The sequence below is a fragment of the Hoplias malabaricus genome, chromosome 3 (genome assembly GCF_029633855.1).
Source record: "Hoplias malabaricus isolate fHopMal1 chromosome 3, fHopMal1.hap1, whole genome shotgun sequence".
Taxonomy (NCBI): domain Eukaryota; kingdom Metazoa; phylum Chordata; class Actinopteri; order Characiformes; family Erythrinidae; genus Hoplias; species Hoplias malabaricus.
In genome coordinates, this window is record NC_089802.1 from 67,508,557 (window position 1) to 67,529,406 (window position 20,850).

At 38.2% G+C, this 20,850-nt stretch overlaps 1 protein-coding gene across 4 annotated transcripts; it reads right to left on the reverse strand.

Moving 5' to 3' along the window:
- Nucleotides 1-1,934: 1,934 nt before the first annotated feature.
- apcdd1l (adenomatosis polyposis coli down-regulated 1-like) lies at nt 1,935-20,570 on the reverse strand. 4 transcript variants are annotated; one of them, XM_066664290.1, is made up of 5 exons: nt 20,166-20,570; nt 7,634-7,817; nt 6,416-6,944; nt 2,915-3,610; nt 1,935-2,308 (listed from the first exon to the last, which is right to left on the reverse strand). In XM_066664290.1, exons 1-5 carry the CDS (start codon nt 20,224-20,226, stop codon nt 2,252-2,254), a joined length of 1,527 nt encoding a protein of 508 aa, XP_066520387.1. In that variant the 5' UTR covers nt 20,227-20,570; the 3' UTR covers nt 1,935-2,251. The 4 variants fall into 4 exon arrangements, with proteins under 4 accessions (XP_066520387.1, XP_066520389.1, XP_066520385.1 ...); XM_066664292.1 differs by lacking the exon at nt 1,935-2,308 and adding an exon at nt 11,015-11,047 and having other exon boundaries at nt 2,714-3,610; XM_066664288.1 differs by lacking the exon at nt 1,935-2,308 and having other exon boundaries at nt 2,714-3,610.
- Between the last annotated feature and the right edge of the window lie 280 nt (nt 20,571-20,850).

Below are 20,850 nucleotides of genomic sequence, written 5' to 3' on the forward strand. Positions count from 1 at the left end.
GGGAGGAAACCGGAGCACCCAGAGGAAACCCACGCGGACACAGGGAGAACACACCAAACTCCTCACAGACAGTCACCCGGAGCGGGAATCAAACTCACAACCTCTTTTCTATAAAGGTCATTTCACATGAGATGAAAAGTCAATGTGAATAAACCTATTTTTGCTCCACAAGGGCATCCACATGGGGGCAGCCATTTAAAATTTTTTTTACAACAGATTCTCTGATACATCCAGGATGCACGGTGTCAGTCTAACTGGAATAATTTCAGCATTGTGATGGTTTCTTTTTATTGCCACTTGTGGTAATGCAATGTGTATGCATTTCCTCCTATGTTAGCATTTTCCGTTGTGGATGGATCTGTTGTTGTGGTGGTGTATATTCAGCTGGACACTAATCTTCAGCGGTGACACTCTGAGTGTCACTGTGGAGATAAATGCGGCACATTTTCCCTCATTGCTCTTCCAGCCTCACTGTCCTTTCCAAACCTCAGCTTTCAGTTCACTTGCTGTTACTTGAAGCCATTACGTCATACGACTCACCACCACTATTGCCAGGATTTCACGATTTAATGGGAACAATGTGCTGGATTTTGGATAGGACTATATATTTTTTCTCCAATCTTCATTTTCTCTTCCTCCTCTGCAAGCATGATTTAATTAATTTTAGCTCAAAAATGTTTCTTTATGCTGATAAAGCAAACCCCATTTCCAAAAGAGTTTGAACCTTATATGAAAGTAGTACAAAGGCAATATTTCAAATGATGGAAACAGTATTGTTTTTAAATTTAGAATTTGGGCGAGGGTGGCACAGTGGCGCAGCAGGTAGTGTCGCAATCACACAGCTCCACACACAGCTCTCACAGTGACTGTGAGGAGTTGGTGTGTTCTCCCTGTGTCTGCGTGGGTGTGCTCCGGTTTCCTCCCACAGTCCAAAAACACACATTAGTAGGTGGATTGGTGACTCGAAAGTGTCCGTAGGTGTGAGTGTGTGTGTTGCCCTGTGAAGGACTGGTGCCCCCTCCAGGGTGTGTTCCCGCCTTGTGCCCAATGATTCCAGGTAGGCTCTGGACCCACCGTGACTCTGAACTGGATAAGCGGTTACAGACAATGAATGAATAAATTAATGAATTTAGAATTTGATGCCAACAACAAGGTTGAGATGGGGGCAACAAAAAATTGATCAAGTCCTGTAATCTTACAAAAAACTAATTAGGTTAATCAGCAATAAGTATGTAACATTATTATGTTTAAAAGGAGTGTCTTAGAGAGGCTGAGTCTTTCAGAAGCAAAGAAGAGAATGGGTTCACTACTCAGAAAAACTGCATGTCCAAATATTGTAACAAATAAGGAATGTTTCTTAGTTTATAATTGTAAAGCCTCATTCTGAACAATCATTGATATATTTGCTTATATGTACATCACCCATACCACCATGGGCTGGTTTTTGCACCTTTCGTTGGTAATAGTTTGGATGTTTTTTCAACTTGGCATATAGAATCTGATGTCAGTTTTTCCCCAAAACAAGCCGAAACGTGCACTTGTTGGACCCCAGAAAACATGTGCACTGTCATATGGTCCATCTCAGATGATTTCGGGCCCAGAGAACTTTCCAGCATTTCTGTGCAAAAGTAATAGGCCTATATGACTTCCTCTCTGCATCATACAGTTGCAGGTTACATTTCTTGCAGCAACACACTGTGTTAAGTGTCAATGAATTTCCAAAGTACTCTTGAGCCCATGTGTCCAAGCCCAGGCATCACATTGTGTGTATATATATATATATATATATATATATATATATATATATATATATACAAAATACAATTAATTAGGTTTGTTAATAAAAACATTGGCAATGTTAAATAAATGTTCATGAAACTTAACAAATACATTTACATTTTATTGCATATTTAGAAAGTTTCCTAACTTTCCTGAAAATGGGATCCTATGAACATTCTTCAGGAATTTCACAGGAAACAAATAGGTATAATACTTTTGTCTTTTTGACAACACAATTGAAAGCATACATGCTGGATGTTTGCCAACATAATCAAGACATACAAGGTCAGGAATGGTGGTGTCCAGATGCCAGAACTGACTGGAAACTTCCTCAGACCATGTACGGAAAAGTCTTTGGTCAGCTGTTCGGATGGCCTTATCCCTTTTGGTTTGTTTGACTTCACTGTGCATTCATCTTTGAAATGTTAACAGATCAGTTTCAACAGCAAAGCCTGGTTTTCAATGGACAGTGTTACATCCCAGACAACTGTTTTTTCACTGCCAATCTTATGAATATGGTGCATAGAACCTGGTGAGAGATTACAGAATGCAACATTATTGAGACACTGTCCTCAGCGTTTGTTGTTCTGATGTCACACATTATTCTATGTGTCCAATGCCAGATGTGGGCCAAAATATGGAAAAAAAAACCTCAAACTGGGAACAAAAATTTGAAAATTAAAAAAATAATCCCAAATCTGAAAACAGAACATATGCAGCTGATAATAAAAAATATAAGTAAGCAAATATCAAAATATACATAACATATATTAAAGTAAAAAAAAGTTTAATTTTGTTTAATTATTTTTAGAGGGTGTCAAAATAAAAACAAAATGACATTCATATTTTATATACATGGTTTTAGTTTTCAAAGTTGAAGAAGTTTTAAATTAACTCATTTTTAAATTGTAGCCTTTTAGGATTTTTACCCCAAATATTTTAAACAGTTGGCCCAAATTTTACAGTACAAAATTAAAATATCAAACTTTAGAAAGCAAACATGTGGGCTACTTGTAATATTACATATTTTACTATTCCACAAATAAAACTTAACTGGTTAGCTTGAGAACTGCATGTACCAGAACCACAAACTGAGCAGATACACTGACAAAAGGACAAAACTTGTAGGTTGTACCATTGCAGAGCTGACCCCACTTGTTGTACCACTGTAAGGGCTGTAGCGTGGTGGTGCTCGTGCCCTTGCACTGCAATGGACCATGGGAGTCTGAAAGGATGTGGGTCTTTTCACTGGACGGTCAGGGTTGCCTCCATCTGGGGGCCTTTCTCCAATGAACAGCAGGTGTCTGCCTTTGTGATCCCTCTCCATTTTAAATAGCTCGTACTCTGTGTGTGGGAGTAAGATCCCTAGCACTTTGCAGCCTGCTGTCCAAGTGACATCCTGTTCCGTGCCCGGTTCCCAGCGTCCTGCCTGCCCACAGCTTCCCTCCTCTGAGGAGTTTAATAATTGCACCAAACTCAAATCAACCACGGTCACTTTGGTGTGCGTCACTGTAAACACCAGCTCAGTGGCTCCTCTCACTTTAGCAGAAGGTTCCATGTGAGAATAGCGCCCAGAAGCCACTATTGAGAAAGTGCGATGACGACAGTTGGGGTCAGAGTAGTGATGGTAGGTTCCCTCCCAGCTGCGCCGCTCCTTATCAAAGATGAAGAGGCGGGTCAGGAACAGCACGGCTGGACGGGCTTCACAACGCTGGCTCACCCAGTGGCCGTTTAGGTCCAGAGGAAATGACCAGGACGGAGGCAAAACAGGAGGGTGTTTTTCAGAGGAGTGGTACACTAGTGCACACACTGGGCATGGGTGAATATGATGCTGAGGAGAGAGAACTTTGTTTATTGTACATTCTTTATAATGATATGCAGTATTTAAAAATCAATAAGTCATTTCTTATTCACCAAATATAGCAACAGTATGTATGTTATTGTTTATTAATTTTACATTTCATGCTATAAAATGCAATTCACATGATAATGCTTTGTAGTCTCTCAATGAACCAGATTTGCCCAAAGAAATCAGCCCATATTCTACACAGAACTATATGTTCGTCTAAAACAACACACATCAGTTAATCTAATAAACCCTATATCAGTGAAATATATTCATATGGTTATTTTTTAAAACTCAGATTAAATTTCATTAAAGACTTTAAAAGTGCTACTTTAATTGTCAAAATGTGCCATGGCATTCCTTGAAACAATATAATAATAAAAGTTTAGGTTTGAAGTTGGAATCACAGTTTAAGATTTACATTTAATCCATGTTTAAAAGCTAACAGTGCAACAGAGCTAGATTTATAAAAGAAAATCTAGATTAATAATTCATCATTCATTCATTCATTGTCTGAAACTGCGCATCTAGTTCAGGGTCGCGGTGGGTCCGGAGCCTACCCGGAATCACTGGATGCAAGGCGGGAACACACACTTCAATTCTTCACAGGGTGACACACACTCACACATACGGACACTTTTGAGTCGCCAATCGACCTACCAACGTGTGTGTGTTTTTTTTGGACTGTGGGAGGAAACCGGAGCACCCGGAAGAAACCCACGCAGACCACACCAAACTCCTTACCTGCTCATCCGGAGCAGGACTTGAACACACTAACTCAAGGTCCCTGGAGCTGGGTGACAGCGACACTACCTGCTGCACTACATCATCAGTCAGCTTTAAATTCTGTGTAAGTAAATCTTGTAAATTAGTCATACAGTTTACTCTTAGTTTTCCACTGTAAACATTTAGTCCTAGTTAGGATGTTTTAGGAATGTTTTAGAGTATGCAAAATGTCATAAAAGAAAATGCGGCTGTTATAGCCCTTTGAAGTCATGTCATTTTGTAGTCAAAATTATTTTAGGATCCAGGTCTAATCTATTTGTTCCTATGGGAATTTTTTACAATCATTCTTTTTGGTACAAAAAAAATCTATACCCATTACACATTCAGATATAAAACTTTCACCTGAATATTACTTGATGTTCTGAATTATGAGGTAAAGAAATATGAATATGTGTGCAATAGTTGATTTTGGCAGTACTTATCTATAGTAAGTACTGATTGATTATGTTGATATATAAAAGTATTGAAGCTTAATATTACACTAACTTTCAAGCAGTGTCATTTCAATGTGCAGGAATTGAAAGTCTGATCTAAACCTAACTCTTTATGTCAGAAGGCACTGAATTCGACTGCAAACTGTGAGTGATAGGAGTCAAACCCATTTGGCTTGATTTATTAAATTTGCAAGATGGTTGCTAATGCAGTGCTGTCTGAGGGCTCAAACTAACACACATTTTACCATGGGTTCCACCCTTGACATACTCAAAAAGATTTCTCCAGATTCCTAAAGCTACATAATTTTCAGTATTATGTATCAAAAACCTAATATATATGGTGATAAAACCTACATTATTTGCAATCTTGCATTGAGTTCTTTTTCAACCGTTTAACATGTTGCTTATGAAATCTGGCACAAAATGGTGAGTCAAGATCCCTCTTTGACTGCAAAGATAGGGCCTTTTGGTGTATCTCATCCTCAAGTGTTTTAAATTCCCCTGCTTATAATGTAATGTGTTAAAATGGTGTAAATTGAATATTAAATATAAATTTTTCATTGTTTTTTTGAAGGTTCAAAAAAACGAACAAATCACAGATTCTTGTTTTTATTACATTTTACACAATATCCCAACTTTTCTGGAAATGAGGTTTGTAAATTGGACATCATATTTAAATAAAACATATTTACATTTATAACATTTTTTTAACACAGGTTGGGAATGGAGCTAGAAATATTTTTTTTCATTATAGGTCTAAATTATTTGGCATCTAAGAAATCCACTACATACCATATGAGCCTTGTGGCACACATGCCATGCTTATTATCATCTGTGAAATTTGTAGGCTTGTTAAAGGTCTATTTATGTAACAAGACATGAAAATCAAATACTTTCCCGATGGTTATTCTGCATTAGAATTCTAACGAGGTTAGCCTTGGACTCACGTTATTTCTCAAATGCTGACATTGGAAATGGAGACATGAGGAGTAAACTTTTTGCGCTATTATGTCTTCTTTCAGAACACCGTATCCTTTAGTAGCCTAGTAACAAAGCATTGAAATGACCCAGTAAAGTTCAGTAGAACAATTTTATCTTTTAGGGCGGCACGGTGGCGCAGCAGGTAGTGTCGCAGTCACACAGCTCCTGGAGGTTGTGGGTTCAAGTCCCGCTCCGGGTGACTGTCTGTGAGGAGTTGGTGTGTTCTCCCCGTGTCCGCGTGGGTTTCCTCCGGGTGCTCCGGTTTCCTCCCACAGTCCAAAAACAAACGTTGGTAGGTGGATTGGAGACTCAAAAGTGTGTGAGTGAATGTGTGTGTGTGTCTGTGTTGCCCTGTGAAGGACTGGTGCCCCCTCCAGGGTGTATTCCCGCCTTGTGCCCAATGATTCCAGGTAGGCTCTGGACCCACTGCGACCCTGAACTGGATAAGCAGTTACAGATAATGAATGAATTTTATCTTTTACATGCTATAAATGTAATCATTTTAAGATAGCAAATGAGACATATGGAAAGCATGTGACCCATGAACACTTATAGTGATATTCATATTTGACTAAATGTTGATTCTCACCATGGCATTCTGTAAAGGTTCTTGATAACCTGTTGGTCTGTAGTGGACTCTCTGGTTCCAGTCTGTGTGCACATCCCCCAGGAAAAGTTCTTTAGACAGCTGCCCATGAGCATGATAATGCGTTTCCACCCTCAGCAGCTGCAGCTCCATCATGGAGAAGTGTAAAGTGCCCAGACAGTCTTTCTCAGCCTTGACATTGAAGAGCTCATACTGGTGGTGAGGGAGCAGGTGACCTTCAGGCCCAAGGTCCAGGCAAGCTGAGGGAACTTGGACAGTGAGCCGATAGGCACTTTGCTGGTTGTGAATCACCAAAGAAACCTTATGGAGTGTGTATTCTGCTTCTGTGGCTCCTCGTGTGATCCAGGAGGCCTGGCGCATGTTCAGTTTTCCTTGGATTAGTAGAGAGTAGGCTGGCACCTGGCAGTCACTGTCCAGGTAGTAGTGCTGCAGGGCTTTGAAAAGCTGCATAGGCCTTGGGTAAAAGATGTACGAACGAGTGAGGAACTCTGGCCCAGTCCTCACCTCACACCTAAAAAACAAAGTGTAGAAATGGCTGTAGAAGAACTGTATGCTGCACATAATTAAGAGCCACAATTTTTCACTCAAAGGGGTATTCTAGTGTTTTTTCAAAATGTCTGCAGAATAAAATGTTTAACATGTAAAGGTTGTAAGAGTAACTAGTTCCCAGCAACATTCTAACAACCCCAAATAAATAAATATCAACCAGTTAGCAATGGTATAGCGACCATCTGGGATATCACAGCAAACCCCCAGCAACACCGTAGCAACCAATTAACAGCACCATAACAACCAATAGGTAAATTATAGCCATCACTAGGGAATAGTTTAACCTGTGTTATCGTTGTAGAGAAACACACATTTTTTGCAGCTGTAGTTCTAGTAAACAAATATTCAGGTCATAAAATGCCATATAAAAATAATAGTAGCATTCCTTTTCAAAATAGATAGCTTTGAACTAATATGTTCCCTATAATAAAAATAAATAAAACAAATATAAGATAAACTATCTTTTACTATGTTTTTAGATAAAATAAAATAAGAAATACATTCCCATAAAAATAAATTTTGCACTCATTAGACACAATGGGTAGGCTACTTATTTCCAAGGCAGTATCCCCGTGTAAACAAGTGAAACAGCACCAGATTTTTTAGATTGTAATTCAAATGAAGTGAATGTGTTGGGGATGTCATACGTACCTGGATGAGACCCATTGACCATCAAGCCGTGGTGGAATGGATGCTGTGATTTTGGTCCCATCCTGAAGGTAGCGCAGATGAGTCTGACACTGGGGCTCCCAAAGCAGCTTGGAGCTAATATTGGCAGGTGGAGTGAGCTTGCCAGTGGGAACCTCCCAAGGGTTGCTCCCCTTCACACACAAAGCTGTTGAAACAAGGTCGAAATAGTCATGTAACACATCTGGACAGTCCTGTTTCTGTTTTAAATTTTGGTGTCTTCAGACCGAACAATTTTACATGAATTCACATACTGCCACTCTCATAACAAATGCTTATTTCTGAAAAACAAAAATGAGGAGAACATTCATGTGTACTCATATAACTTTTTAACTGATTTTTTTTTTATTAAAATGTGATTAATTAAACATAAAATTCAACAACACATCAAACCCACAACATTTAGATGAAAATCATATTTTTAATTAGTGAATATTATTTCATATTTACTTTCATTTGAAAATTTCAAAGATTGAAGCTGTCCATGTCATGTATAACAAATCACTGTATTAAAAAGTCTCTGGATGAATATTAGCATATTAAATGTATTAAGTCTTTACTAAGACTTTTATTAAGAATGTTCTTTAACCTCTGGGGAAACTGGGGTAAAAATATATAGTATGAATTCCCAATATATATACATTTTCTTGGGAAACCAATGACGTTTATTGATGGATGTTTACATCTGTCCATTGTCTGTAACTGCTTATAAAGTTATGGGTTTTATGGGGTTGCTTCGACAAAGGTTGTATGTGGGGGTGGGGGAGTGAAGGAACAGTGTGTGTGTGTGTGTGTGTGTGTGTGTGTGTGTGTGTGTGTGTGTGTAAGTGTTAGACAGTGTGTATATTCACTGCCTTGGACAAACTATTGCAAATATTGTTATAGAACTTCAATAAATTAATGTTATAATTACAATAAAAAATAGAAGAAACTGTGTCACAATTATAAGAATAATTCTTGTTGTTTTTACATTAACAAGCTATACATTTTTGACAGAAGGTCTACTTGAACACAACAAATTTAATAATCCTAGCATTTCACTTTGAATTCCACTTCAAAGACACATTCACGGTATCCTTGTTCACCACAACAACAGTGAAATAATGACAATGGAGATTCCATTCAGCCAAATTCATCAACATTTCAAAGCTTGTCATTTCGCACGGTTCCCATTCTGACTTTGGAGCTAGTCCTGTCATATTTTCCTCCTGAATTAATACTCATACATATACAACAACACACATCAAAGCTCTGGTTTCCCTTCACCACCAGGAGCAATTAAAATCCAAGTGAAAATTTCTCTCCATGTTGTTTTACAGTTAAAAGGCAGTATTTCAGTCAGCTGGGCACAGTTCCAAAATTATTTCACTTTTCTGTAATTTTCCAAGTAATGGGAAGTGATGGAAACTATTAGAGCCATATATAGATCTGAAACCCACTCTGACCACATGTGGTGGAGGGTTTGGGCAGGGGGAGCTGGGTCAGAGGTTTGGCTTGTTATTTCAATCACATGGCATCTGTAACTCACATATACACTTCTTTATGAATCTTCTCATGGGAGAGGAATGATCTGGCCTTTTTTTTAAAAAACCCAAGCAGAAAAGCAAACACCGTTCCAGTAAGTGAAATCAGTCAGCGTGGCAGAAGGCATCTCTGTTTCATCAGAAATTCTACTCCATGTAGGCTTGACCACAGAACTGTCAGAGTTGGAGTTCTGATATATGCTAGTAAGGATTGGCAACTTGAGAGAGATGGGTGCTAAGATGTCCTCATGTTACAGTCTTTTACAGACTGGGTTTCACATATTTATATAGACTAACTAGACATTTACTTGGATTTTATGTTGGGTAAAGTAGCCTTAATCTTATGTCTGGTAACAGAATTGTCACTTGGTTAAAACTAAACTTAAATTACTTTCACAAAAAAGAGTCCTGGGTAGAGTATTTATGTGGCAATGTTCCCAAGTTCCCAAGAGCTAAACCAAGTGAGGAGAATCATACAGCAGCAGGTATAATGGGAAGCTCTGTAGCAGCTGCATATGAGCAAAAGCTTACCATGTCCAAAGCAAACTGTGGGCTAGAGTGGACTAAAGCCCCACCACAAAGTGTTCTTGAGCAGTGTTACAGCTTCATCCAATACCTGTTGGAAGGGTGTGTTCCTGCCTTGCGCCGAGTGGTAGGCTCCGGACTACCGCGACCCTGAACTGGATAAGCATTGACAGACAATGAATGAATAAATGATAAATCTTGTAATCTGGGTGATGTTCTGGGATGATCTTGTAACCCTGAGTGATGTTCGTAATCCAGAAGTAATCATTAAACATTGCTACTATGAGAACATGGCTGAAAGTCAATGACAGGTGGAGCCATTAATTTTTGGATATATATATTGTAGGTATGGCAGATCCAATGCTAGAGAAACATAAATTTGACTTTTAATGAATGGTTAATTTTATTTATTTATTTATTTATTTTTAAATAAACACAATCTTCTAATTCTATAGCAATCTAATGTTTGGAACAATCTATAGGGAGCCGAGTTAGGAAAAAATGGCAGAAACTGATAAAAAGAAAAAAAAAAGCTTTCCCCTTAGTTCCCTTTTAAACTGTTCTGACTGGATGATTACAGAGCATTTATAGACTATGAGAGAAAGTGCCACCAGCTGTTTGTTCCCTAAATGTGGAAATTATTTCCTTATGACATTTGGAAGTCATCCAGTTTCTCTGCAGCATGACTGAACTATTTTGAATTCGAAAAACAGAAGATGGGATTTTTACAGTAAAATAAGTTGATTTCTCAACTAAAACATAAGCATTAAAGGAAAATGCGAGTCACCATCAAACACTTAGCCATTGCTATGTCTCTAATATAAAATTTTCTGGCTGAAAATGTAGTGGCTAAGCTAGCTATCCCAATTCAATGGCATCACATAGATTCTCAATGCTTGTATAATATGTGTACTACATGCTGGGTATTGTAGCACACTGATTAATTTATTGTAAAATTAGACACAACTAAGTGTCTCAGTCCAGTATGCTAGGCATTCTCTCTCTGACCACGGCACAGAAAAGGCATCTAAAGATTTTCCGACAATTCAGAGACCTTCAAACATTGAAAAGCACAAATCGAGAGGAGGATATTCCTCTATTTCTGCTCCATAGTTGGGTGTTATTGACTGAAAAACAAGGTGAAAGGGGAAAATAAACAATGGACTATAGTTTGTAATTGTAGAACTACAGAGTGCTCCTGTATGGTCAATGGAAATAGAGAATGGAGAGTGACTAGAAACAAGAAACATAATTTTCTTATTGATTGGTGTAAAAACATTGGTTTGCCAGAACATACCTAAAAAATCCAACAGCCCTCAGGGAGAATGTCCTGTGGACACATGAGACACAAATGGAGCTTTTTGGTCAAGCAGGTCATTGTAATGTTTATGGAAATTAAACATGTGGGTTCTTTAAAGAAAAAGATCCCTAGGATCAGACATGATCAGATAGTCTAAAGACAATCTTATAACTTGGGTGCACTATGTAGGGCCCATTGTCAGAAACCAGGGACTCTGTCAGCGATTATGGGTCTTCCAGCAGTATAATGACATACCACATACTTCAAAAGTACCCAGAAATGTTTTAAGAGACAGCCATGGAGAGCTCTGAAGTTGCCAGCCATCCTTATGCCTACACTTTCAGTATGCCTGCACTCCCAGAAAAAAGGTGCATTATAGTCAATAAAGGTCAAAACAGTGTAAATGTACCTTTAAAGATAAAGCAGTGGTTTTAGAGTCCAGTTTTGTTCCTTAAAGATAGATTACATTCTGAATGTTTGTAACATTTCATTATAGAACTGTGTAAAATAAAAGAACAGAACATAAGAGATGAAACGGGGCTTAAAAATCTACAATTATAATAGAATAAGGCACAGTTATGCTCCCTAATTAAAGGTAACTAATATGTACCCTTGAGGGCACCACCACAGTGACAGCAAAAAGGTACCTCCACAGTGACAGTTTGTCAAATTTATTCATTCTATTACTGGAGTCCGTGACCCTGAAATGGATAAGTGGAAAAGATAATGCTAATGATGATGATGATTTCTGGAGTTCTGTGTGGAATGAGATCAGATTAGATGGACAAAATTTTCGGATTATTAAAGCCAGAACACCAGGGCGAGGTGTTACTCAAAATAAACGAGGCTTTGAACTTGTTACCGCTTTGTTTTATCAGTCAGTCACTTATAGAAATGTATGTCAATAATAAATATATAGTTCCCAGCGATGCCCTGTTCCTTTATCAAGTGTAGATTACTTTGTTGATAAAATGTTAAGGTGCTTGGTTTTAGAAATTTTCAAAAACTTAAATGTTTTCTTGTTGCTTTCTCATTAACGAGTTGCTTTAATGTCATCTCAACACGGTTTTGTACTTCGGTTTTGTAGCTTTGTATGAACAGATAATAACAGGCTTTCCATGATCATACGCACACTATCAGCAATGGAAAAGATAAACCATTTTATAGTGTGTTATTATTTGTTATTATTGTAAACAAAGTCATTGATATGAAGCACCAAAATGTTCATGTTTTGAAATGCCAGAAAAACTGACTATATGGCAAATGGCGGTCCAGGTAAACTAGGCTTACCTAGTTTCTCTTTGCTCTTGATTTTTCTCAGATTATTTGTGTTGTTCTAATGCAATAAACATGCAAATACCAAAGCATTTGTAACTGCACAAATTTTCTGAGAGGAGAAGTACTGCATTTTCTGAAAGAAGTGCAGGTGGGCCAAACACACACACACACACACACACGCCCTCTCTCTCTTTTCTATCTCTGTTTCTGGGCTGGCCTTGTGATGCAGCGCCAAGGTAATCTACCTGCAGCTAAATCCACACATACTCAAACAACCACACTGAGGACATTGATTTATATGAGATGAATAATTTTCAGAAAATTCAGGACTGGTGTTTATTTGTTTTCGTTTGCGTCTACAGTTTGGGCAGCTGTATTCCATAGTGTCTCACTGTGAAGGTGGTGATAAAAATAAAGTGTTTGCACATCTCTTTCTACCCATACCTCGCTCCCTCCCACACTTTCTTCAGATTTTTCCACCTCTCTCCCATTTTTGCCCACGGCTTCTAATTGAAGAGGCATCTTATAGCAAAGAAATTGATGATCTGCTTGGAACCCCCAAAAAACACGAGGCTTTGGGTTTGAGCTGCTGGTCTTTTTTTTTCTTGTCTTTTTTCTTTTCTTTATGTATAACCTCTATTTTTCTTTGACTCCACCCTTTCATCTTCTCTCTCCCTCTCTCTCTTGATTACATCTCCCTGATGAGAAACGTTTACACCCAGTTGGTTTACACCCAATTTACTTTGAATAGAGATCAGATTTCTTTTTTCAGAACACATTCATTTTTATTATCTCTCTCTCTCTCTCTCTTCCTCTGTCTGTCTCTCTCTCTCTCTCTTCATCTGGCTTAAATTAAGCTAGCTTTTGCACTTGGTGCAGTTCACCACACAGACCCAATGTTCAGAGAATGCACCAATATCCAATCCTGGCTTTAATTAACTTCTGGTTTTAATAAAGCAGCCAAATATTTCACTTATTTTAACTTAGTTTGATCATACTCTGGCTTTTGTCTTCTCAGAACTAAATTAGACTCCTTAACATAACACACCCAAAGTATATAGATTAAAAGTACATTTCTGTTTACTGGATTACTTTAACTTAAAAGGGCAACACATCATTATTACCATCACAAGTAGTAAACATTCATTGATTGATTCATTCATTCATCCATTCATTCATTGTCTGTAACCACTTATCCAGTTCAGGGTCGCGGTGGGTCCGGAGCCTACCCGGAATCATTGAGCGCAAGGCAGGAAAGCACCCTGAGGGGGCGCCAGTCCTTCACAGGGCAAGTAGTAAACAATATTAATGAAAAATTACTTAACAACTTTACATTTTAATAAAGTGCAAAAAAATGCAGATTTCACACTTTATATAAACCATAAATATATGTTATGTAAAGCACAGTATGTCTATGAATAAATATCAGTTGTACAGTTTGCATGTACGCAGATCACCCATGCTGTAGGCAGGTCTTTTTAATCTCTGGACTGTAGTCCGGTGTTGTTTGGATGAACTCATCAGCCTACAGCACACTGAACACATTTCCACTGTCGTTCGCTTCATGTCAAATGAATCTGCGCCCAAAGAATTCATGTTTATTTATCGTTTTTTAAAAAATGTCCCAACATTTCTGGAAATGGGGTTTGTAGGTTTGGTACAGAGTCTGTGCCACTTTCAGGCTTTTAGTTGTCTCTATAATGGCTGTTTCAAAATATGAGGAAGAATCATAGGAGAAAATGAATTGTTGTAGCTTTAAGCACTGTACCTGCCCATTGGCTTCTACAACATGTGTGTTTTAAGCCAACTGCTTATTATCTTATTAATAAATACAAAGAAATGTGTTGACATGTGTCTGTGGTAATGGATCATAGGAATGAGGGCATTATTAATAATAAAGTTAGCTAAATTGTTCTTGGCTTGGACTCACAGTTCGGATGTTTGATCTAAATTTCCTCGACATTTAACAGTGGGAGAATAAAGGATTAGATATGTGTTAATACCTCAAGACATTTTCATAACATAATTCATTCATTCATTATCTGTAACTGCTTATCCAGTTCAGGGTCGCGGTGTGTCCAGAGCCTACCTGGAATCATTGGGCGCAAGGCGGGAATACACCCTGGAGGGGGTTCATAACATAATATTTCATAATATTTTTCTGTGGTCATAATTTCCAGTTTTAAGTGTTACCAGAAAAAGTTTGAGTACAGCCATGTTTAAAAAAAAAGTAGACAGAACTAAAGTAAATGTAATTAAATAAGATAAATTGGGCACTATTTGACAATAGTGGAGTCAAAATAAAGGCAGAAACTAATTATTATGCTATAATTCCAAAGCTTCTTCAGACCTTCTAAGGACAAGGGTTTGTATTTTGGGCATTCCTGTTTTTGAAAATCCAGAAAAAACCTCTGTGACAATGGCTATATTGCAAATTTCTGTCCGGCTAAACTAGGCTTGCCTAGTTTCTCTTTGCTCTTGTTTTATAAGCTTTATATAAGCCCTCTCTCTTTAGCTGAACCACACCAAACCGGAGGTAACACCCAAACTAACCCCTTTTATCCAGCATGAGTGGAGGATGGGCCAGGGCAGGTGTACCCTCTCCATCAGTTTGTTTTTAATCATGTTACAGATATTGATGTAGTCTTAAGAAACTCGCCTAAAACACTTTGGTGTAGCATGGTGTTCCAGGACAAGCTGTGAACTGAAACCTGTTTGTAATATGGAAGGCCACCCTGCTGCATGAATAATACCTTTTGAAACAATAATTCTCTTTGTGGAAGTGTGAGGTCAGCGAGGCAGGATCACTGCTGAGATGTTGTTTGGCTTTTGCATTGATGGGAAGGAGAGTTTTGATGAAGGTTCTGTGTTAGTACTGGACTCCTATGAAGCTTTTTATCAACACTGTGGCATAGTTTCTTGTAAAGTCCCTTTCTGTGTTTTACTCCCACTCTTAAATCACGTGGGTGACGCAAAGTTCCTGCCAAATGCTGTACAGCATCCCTCACATTGTGGCGTCTGGCAGCACATGAAAAAGACTTAAAGTAAATGGTGAAATTCATTGTTCTGATTTCTTGCTCTAGCAAACGTGAGAAATAACAGCATTACAGATATGTGAAAGATTATCTCACACGTGCGCACCCATCCACCCACCCATCCACCCACACACATACACACACACAAGTCCTTTACGCTTGCATCATGCCTCAAACAAATACTATTTGTTTTTATACATTAAGCATGTGTATGTGGCTCTAATGCAGAGGTCTTCAAATCTGGATCTTGGATCCAGGTTCCACAAAATTATAGCATTGTTTTTTGTTGTAATCTAAGTTTATTTCAGAATGAATAATGCTCTTGTGAAAAGCTAAATGCACATTATCTAACCCAAATTCAGATTATTTATAAATAATAAATAAGGCCTAAAGAACCATTCAAAATATATAACACAACAGGCTAAAATATGAACCTACTCTACGATCACGCTCTTATGAAGAGCCATGACTTCATTGCTTAATAGTTCTTTTTATGAGTAGCTGGTTCTTCGCTATAATGCAATTTGTACTGTTCCTTTTACAATGCAACCGTGAATGCACACACAAGGTTGTGTTCAGACTTGTAGTTCAGTTCCCTGGGTCCGGAACAAACAAGGAAATGATATAGTATTACATTTTGGTCCTGGTTTGTTGTGAGTTCACACTGACACTTTTACAATCTGACCCAAGTAAATAAAAAGGTGATATATGATTGTATGTATGACTTTTATTTTGTGAGCCAGTTAGAGTCATCAGCTGGGTTTAATACACCTATCAAAGTGTGCGTTTGCAAAAAGGTAGTTTAACCAGAGCAGCAGGTCTGGGTTTACCAACTTGAAACACGGCAAGAGGTGACAAATTGAATAAATGGTCACACTGTCTCCAGGGTACTGTTTGCTTCTATCACACGCTGTTCCCTCACGGCTCGATTATTGTTCATCTTGGGACTTCACATCCTGTGTTTGGTTCGTTAGAATGCCTTTTGCATTCATACTTGAAATGAACCGCACCAAAATACATTTACAAATAAATGCTTGTTTGGAAGGCACCACAGTTCATAAGGCAGCGTCCTCGAATGAACCGCACTAACAGAGCAATTGCATCAAAGTTATTTTAATTGAACCAAAGATGACAAGTCTGAGCACACCCTAATGCTAAAGATATACTTGCTCTCAACTACGTGTTGACGTACGCATGATGGCTGAATCACCTATGCTGTGTAGGTTTGGTGCGTAGGTTGTGCTTGTCCTCAGAAATTAAACACTATGCATACGCAAGGTGCAGTACAGGCGTAAAGTGGTAGGGTCATGCAAACCTGTGTCAGAGCCAAGTCAACAAGTACCCGCATTTTTCTATGGTCTGCCCTCTAGTGGAAGCTTCCAGTTACAAGCAAAACACATAGACAGTTACGTTTATGACGCAGACGGCTGTCTCTGGGCATGTATGGCCAAACAGCAAGTATATCTCTACCTTAAGATAATTCTCACAGAAGTGCATTTGTTCCCAAATTAAATACAAGCTTATCAATATCAATGAATATATTAAAAATAACAATATAAAACATACCAATAAACAAGTCTTATGTAGACACAATAGAGATCAGTGGTCTGTTCTCTGAAGCCTGTGCATGCTTTCTGATTAATGATGAATGACAGTCCATAAAATGGGTTGCCATTTGTCCGGGGAGGGTCAGTTATAATCAACAAAACACAAGGTGGACAGACTTTTGGTTCAAGGGCAAGCCCTGGCTTGCCTGTCTATGAGATTGCATACTGTAAGTCTTCTTTTAAATTCTGAAGAGGCTGGGTGAATTCTACAGATTGTATATTGTCTCTGTGTAGCATCTATTTAGCCATTACATCCCTTGATGCCACATAACAATCAAAATCATCTCTTTCTTTAGTCCAGTGGTGCTTGCGTTAGATATTTGAACTGAAGCACTAACTCAGAATCTGGTATAATTTTAATCAAGTTATCAATGACAGAACGGTAGAACTGCAGACTCTATATCTTTCCACTGCTCTTTGTAAAACTGTCAGACTGGCCTCAGGCGATTTCTTGCTCAGTCTTAGCTGTGGTTTTCCCCTTTGTCTTTCATGAGTCTCAGAACATCAGTTATCTGAGTAATGTGACAGCTCGTATCCGCCGGAGACGTTTCGTGTTGCTGTAACTTTAGGGAAAGGCTGCAGAGTTCACGCAACATGTCTTTTGTGCATGACAAACCTGAGAATCCCTGAAGAGTTGAGATGAGTGAGCAGGCAGCTGTATTTGGCTCTTTCCATACTTGTGTGAGGCATCTTCACTTGCTGTTTAAGTGCCTTTAGAGCTTATGTACTGTACCAAAGCTTGTTGTAAAGCATCTTATAATTAATGCAATAGAATGCAAAAAAGTGTATACAACAGATGAACAGTGAACAAGATTGCAAGAGAAAACTTCAAGTTTTTATACTCTAAGAAAAAGAGTTTCATTTGATTTTCAAAAATGTTTTTAATAGCAGAAATCAGTTCTATTTCTATCCAATGAGCAATGCATCCATCATAACTACTTTTCATGAACACAGTTTATCCAGTAGGGTTCCACGTTCATAGGAGGGATGCTAAACATTGTTAACCATACAGAACCGGAAAAGTGGCATGTAGGGCACCAGCAGATGGCTGAAAATCCTCTTTCTTAAAAGGCCACAATTATTACAAACAATCTGTAAACATTATGTTTAATAAGCCAGAGAGCTTGTTGATCAAAATGTACATACTGTACAACTTATTTCTTTGAGATCTTTTAGGTATCTCAGAAGTCAAGGGGTTCATTAGAACTCATGGATTAACATATTTTTCTTAATAGAGACATGGTTAACATGTAGAGCTGCACCATTTTTACAGCTTCAATCAACTACAGCATTATAAATGTCTTAAAGGTATGCAGGCAAGTTGGAGCTGCTATATTACTTTTTTTTTTTACTGCAAGCAATTATCATTTGATGATTTGGCCCCCCTTCAATGTCTCTTTGTAGTTCTGAACACAATATTAGTGACTATTTAAAGATCTCTTCAGTATAATTCAAATTTTATGGATTCATTTTCAGACCAGTTGGCTCTAATTTGCCCTGATTTTGACCACTTTAGAATTGCTGAGCTTTGTGCGCAGGTAGGTTCCAGGCCCCTGTGACCCTGAATTGGTTATGTGGTTCCAGACAATTAATGAATGATTGAACAAATGCAATTTGTGGTGGCTGTAATACACATATTGACCATCCCTATAGGACAGCTATGCCAAGGAATTCTGTGCAACATTTACTACATTGCTTTCACAGCATGCACCTGGGAGCACACATTGTCATGGCCATATTCTGGATCTGATTTCAAAGCGTCTAGACTTTTCTGCCACTGTCAATGATGCTACCCATATCACCCATTAAAGTCTTATTAATGATAATACAGATGCTATTTTTTTTATGAGCAGAATGTCCAATGCACCAAGCAAACATTCTGATTCTGTAGATGCTCTGATGGATAGCTTCAATACCGAATGTTTTTAGTGTTATTAATGAGATTGTACCCATTAAAGCTGTGAACAGTTGGTGTAAAACCATATTCATGCAGAAATTTGAGGAAGAGCTTGCTTAACAACACTTCAAAGACGTGTGTGTGCACGTACATTTGGGTATTTGAAGGACCAACCCACAAATATTGGAATAAGATAACCTGGACAGTATTGTTCCCTTGTTTGTTTTGATCAAAGCATGAGAACTGTGTTCTCTTGTGCAAAATGAGTATGTCGCTTTCAAACTTTCAAATATATGTTACAAATATTATCAATATTTAATGTAAGGGCATGAAAGTATTTAGACATTATATATATATATATATATGCACATTTCAAAATGACATTCCGGTTAAAATATAGGTGCCATTTTTATCTCTCTCATACACACGCACATGTGCATTAAACATAAAATAAAATTTAACAGAGAAAACATCTTATAAATCTTTCTCAGTGCTATCTTTGCTTATACTCCTACAGGACCTACAAACCATATTCAGACACAACCCGTAAAATAAGAATGAGCAGATTTTTCTCGTTCTTAACGTGCCAAAATAAAACAAGCAGCGAAAGGGAGGAGAAAAACTTGACAACTGTAAAAAGACCTGAAGGCTTGTTAAATTTTCCTTATAAATGTGTGTCTCTTGGCTGCTATGTAATCTCAGGCTCTTTTTGAAATATTCCCTTCTCCCTTTGGTTTAACACATCTAGTGTCTCTTGCTGTAATGTAAGAAGGAATGCTCTAAAAGAAAATTAAAAGCATAAATACAGGTGGCTTTGCTGGTCTCCTGTGGCAAAATAGAACAAAACCACATGCACATGCAATTCTGCATGTCAAATCTTTCAGAACTCTTACACATACGTAACAATTGTGGGTGTGTGCAAAAGTTTGGCTACGCCTGTTGATGATCTTAGTTAAAAAATTACACTTCTTCCACAGAAAACATTTTTTCTTGTGGTATAATCTGCTGAAACATGCAATATATGTGTAGAAGAATTTTAAATATAAACATCCCCCTAACACATTGCATTAGAAAGCTCATATTTCAGTTTAACTACAGTATAAATACATTTTAAATAATTGCTGAACAGTAATCACAGTTTGGAAAATGAAAATTATAACCATGGGGAGCTGATTTCCAAATGTTCCCATATGGATAGATACTTTCCCTGAACTTTGGATCTACACCCTAGGTAAGCAGAAGGAAGGAGAGAGAGAGAGAGAGAGAGAGAGAGAGAGAGAGAGAGAGAGAGAGAGAGAGAGAGAGAGAGAGAGAGAATTAACTCTACTCACCTTGCCAGAAGCACATCATCCACACAATCTCCAGCAGGTAAATGAGTGCTGTTCCATACATTATTAGAGTAGCACACACAAATACTGCAGATCTAAGATTGATCTAAGATCAATCACAAAGTCCACTCTTCAGAAACGTCCCTTAGTCCAGAAGACCACATCAATTAATCCTTCTCATAGAAGTTAATGAAGAGAGTAGGTAGGCAAGTGAAATATTTCCTCTGTATGTTCTCCATAAAAGCACTTCCAAGACTTTGTCTTTGCACACTCACTCTCTCTCTCTCTTTCTCTCACTCTGTCTCTCTCTCTTTTCTCTCTCTGAGATAAAGCAGTGCAGTGTTTGCTGCTGGCTCTGAAAGCACAGAGTGAGGAGTGTGTGGTGTGAGAAAGAGTGAGAGAGAAAGACAGAGAGAGAGCAGGAAAGGAGGAGGGAGTGTGTATAAGGAGGAGGGGTCTCATAACCTTAAAACTTAACCCTCTAGGGAACATTCAAAATCAAGTGAGCGGGTGAGAGAGAGAGTAACTGGTTATGCCTGGTTTGTGCATTTGACTGGACACTGTACAAGGCCACCCTGCTGCCTGTCTGAGACTTGTGTGTATACAGGTGAAGTGACCAGTACAAGTGGAAATGGGTGGAAATGGCTCCAGTGGGTTTTTCTTTCTCTCTCGCTCTTTCGCTCAATGA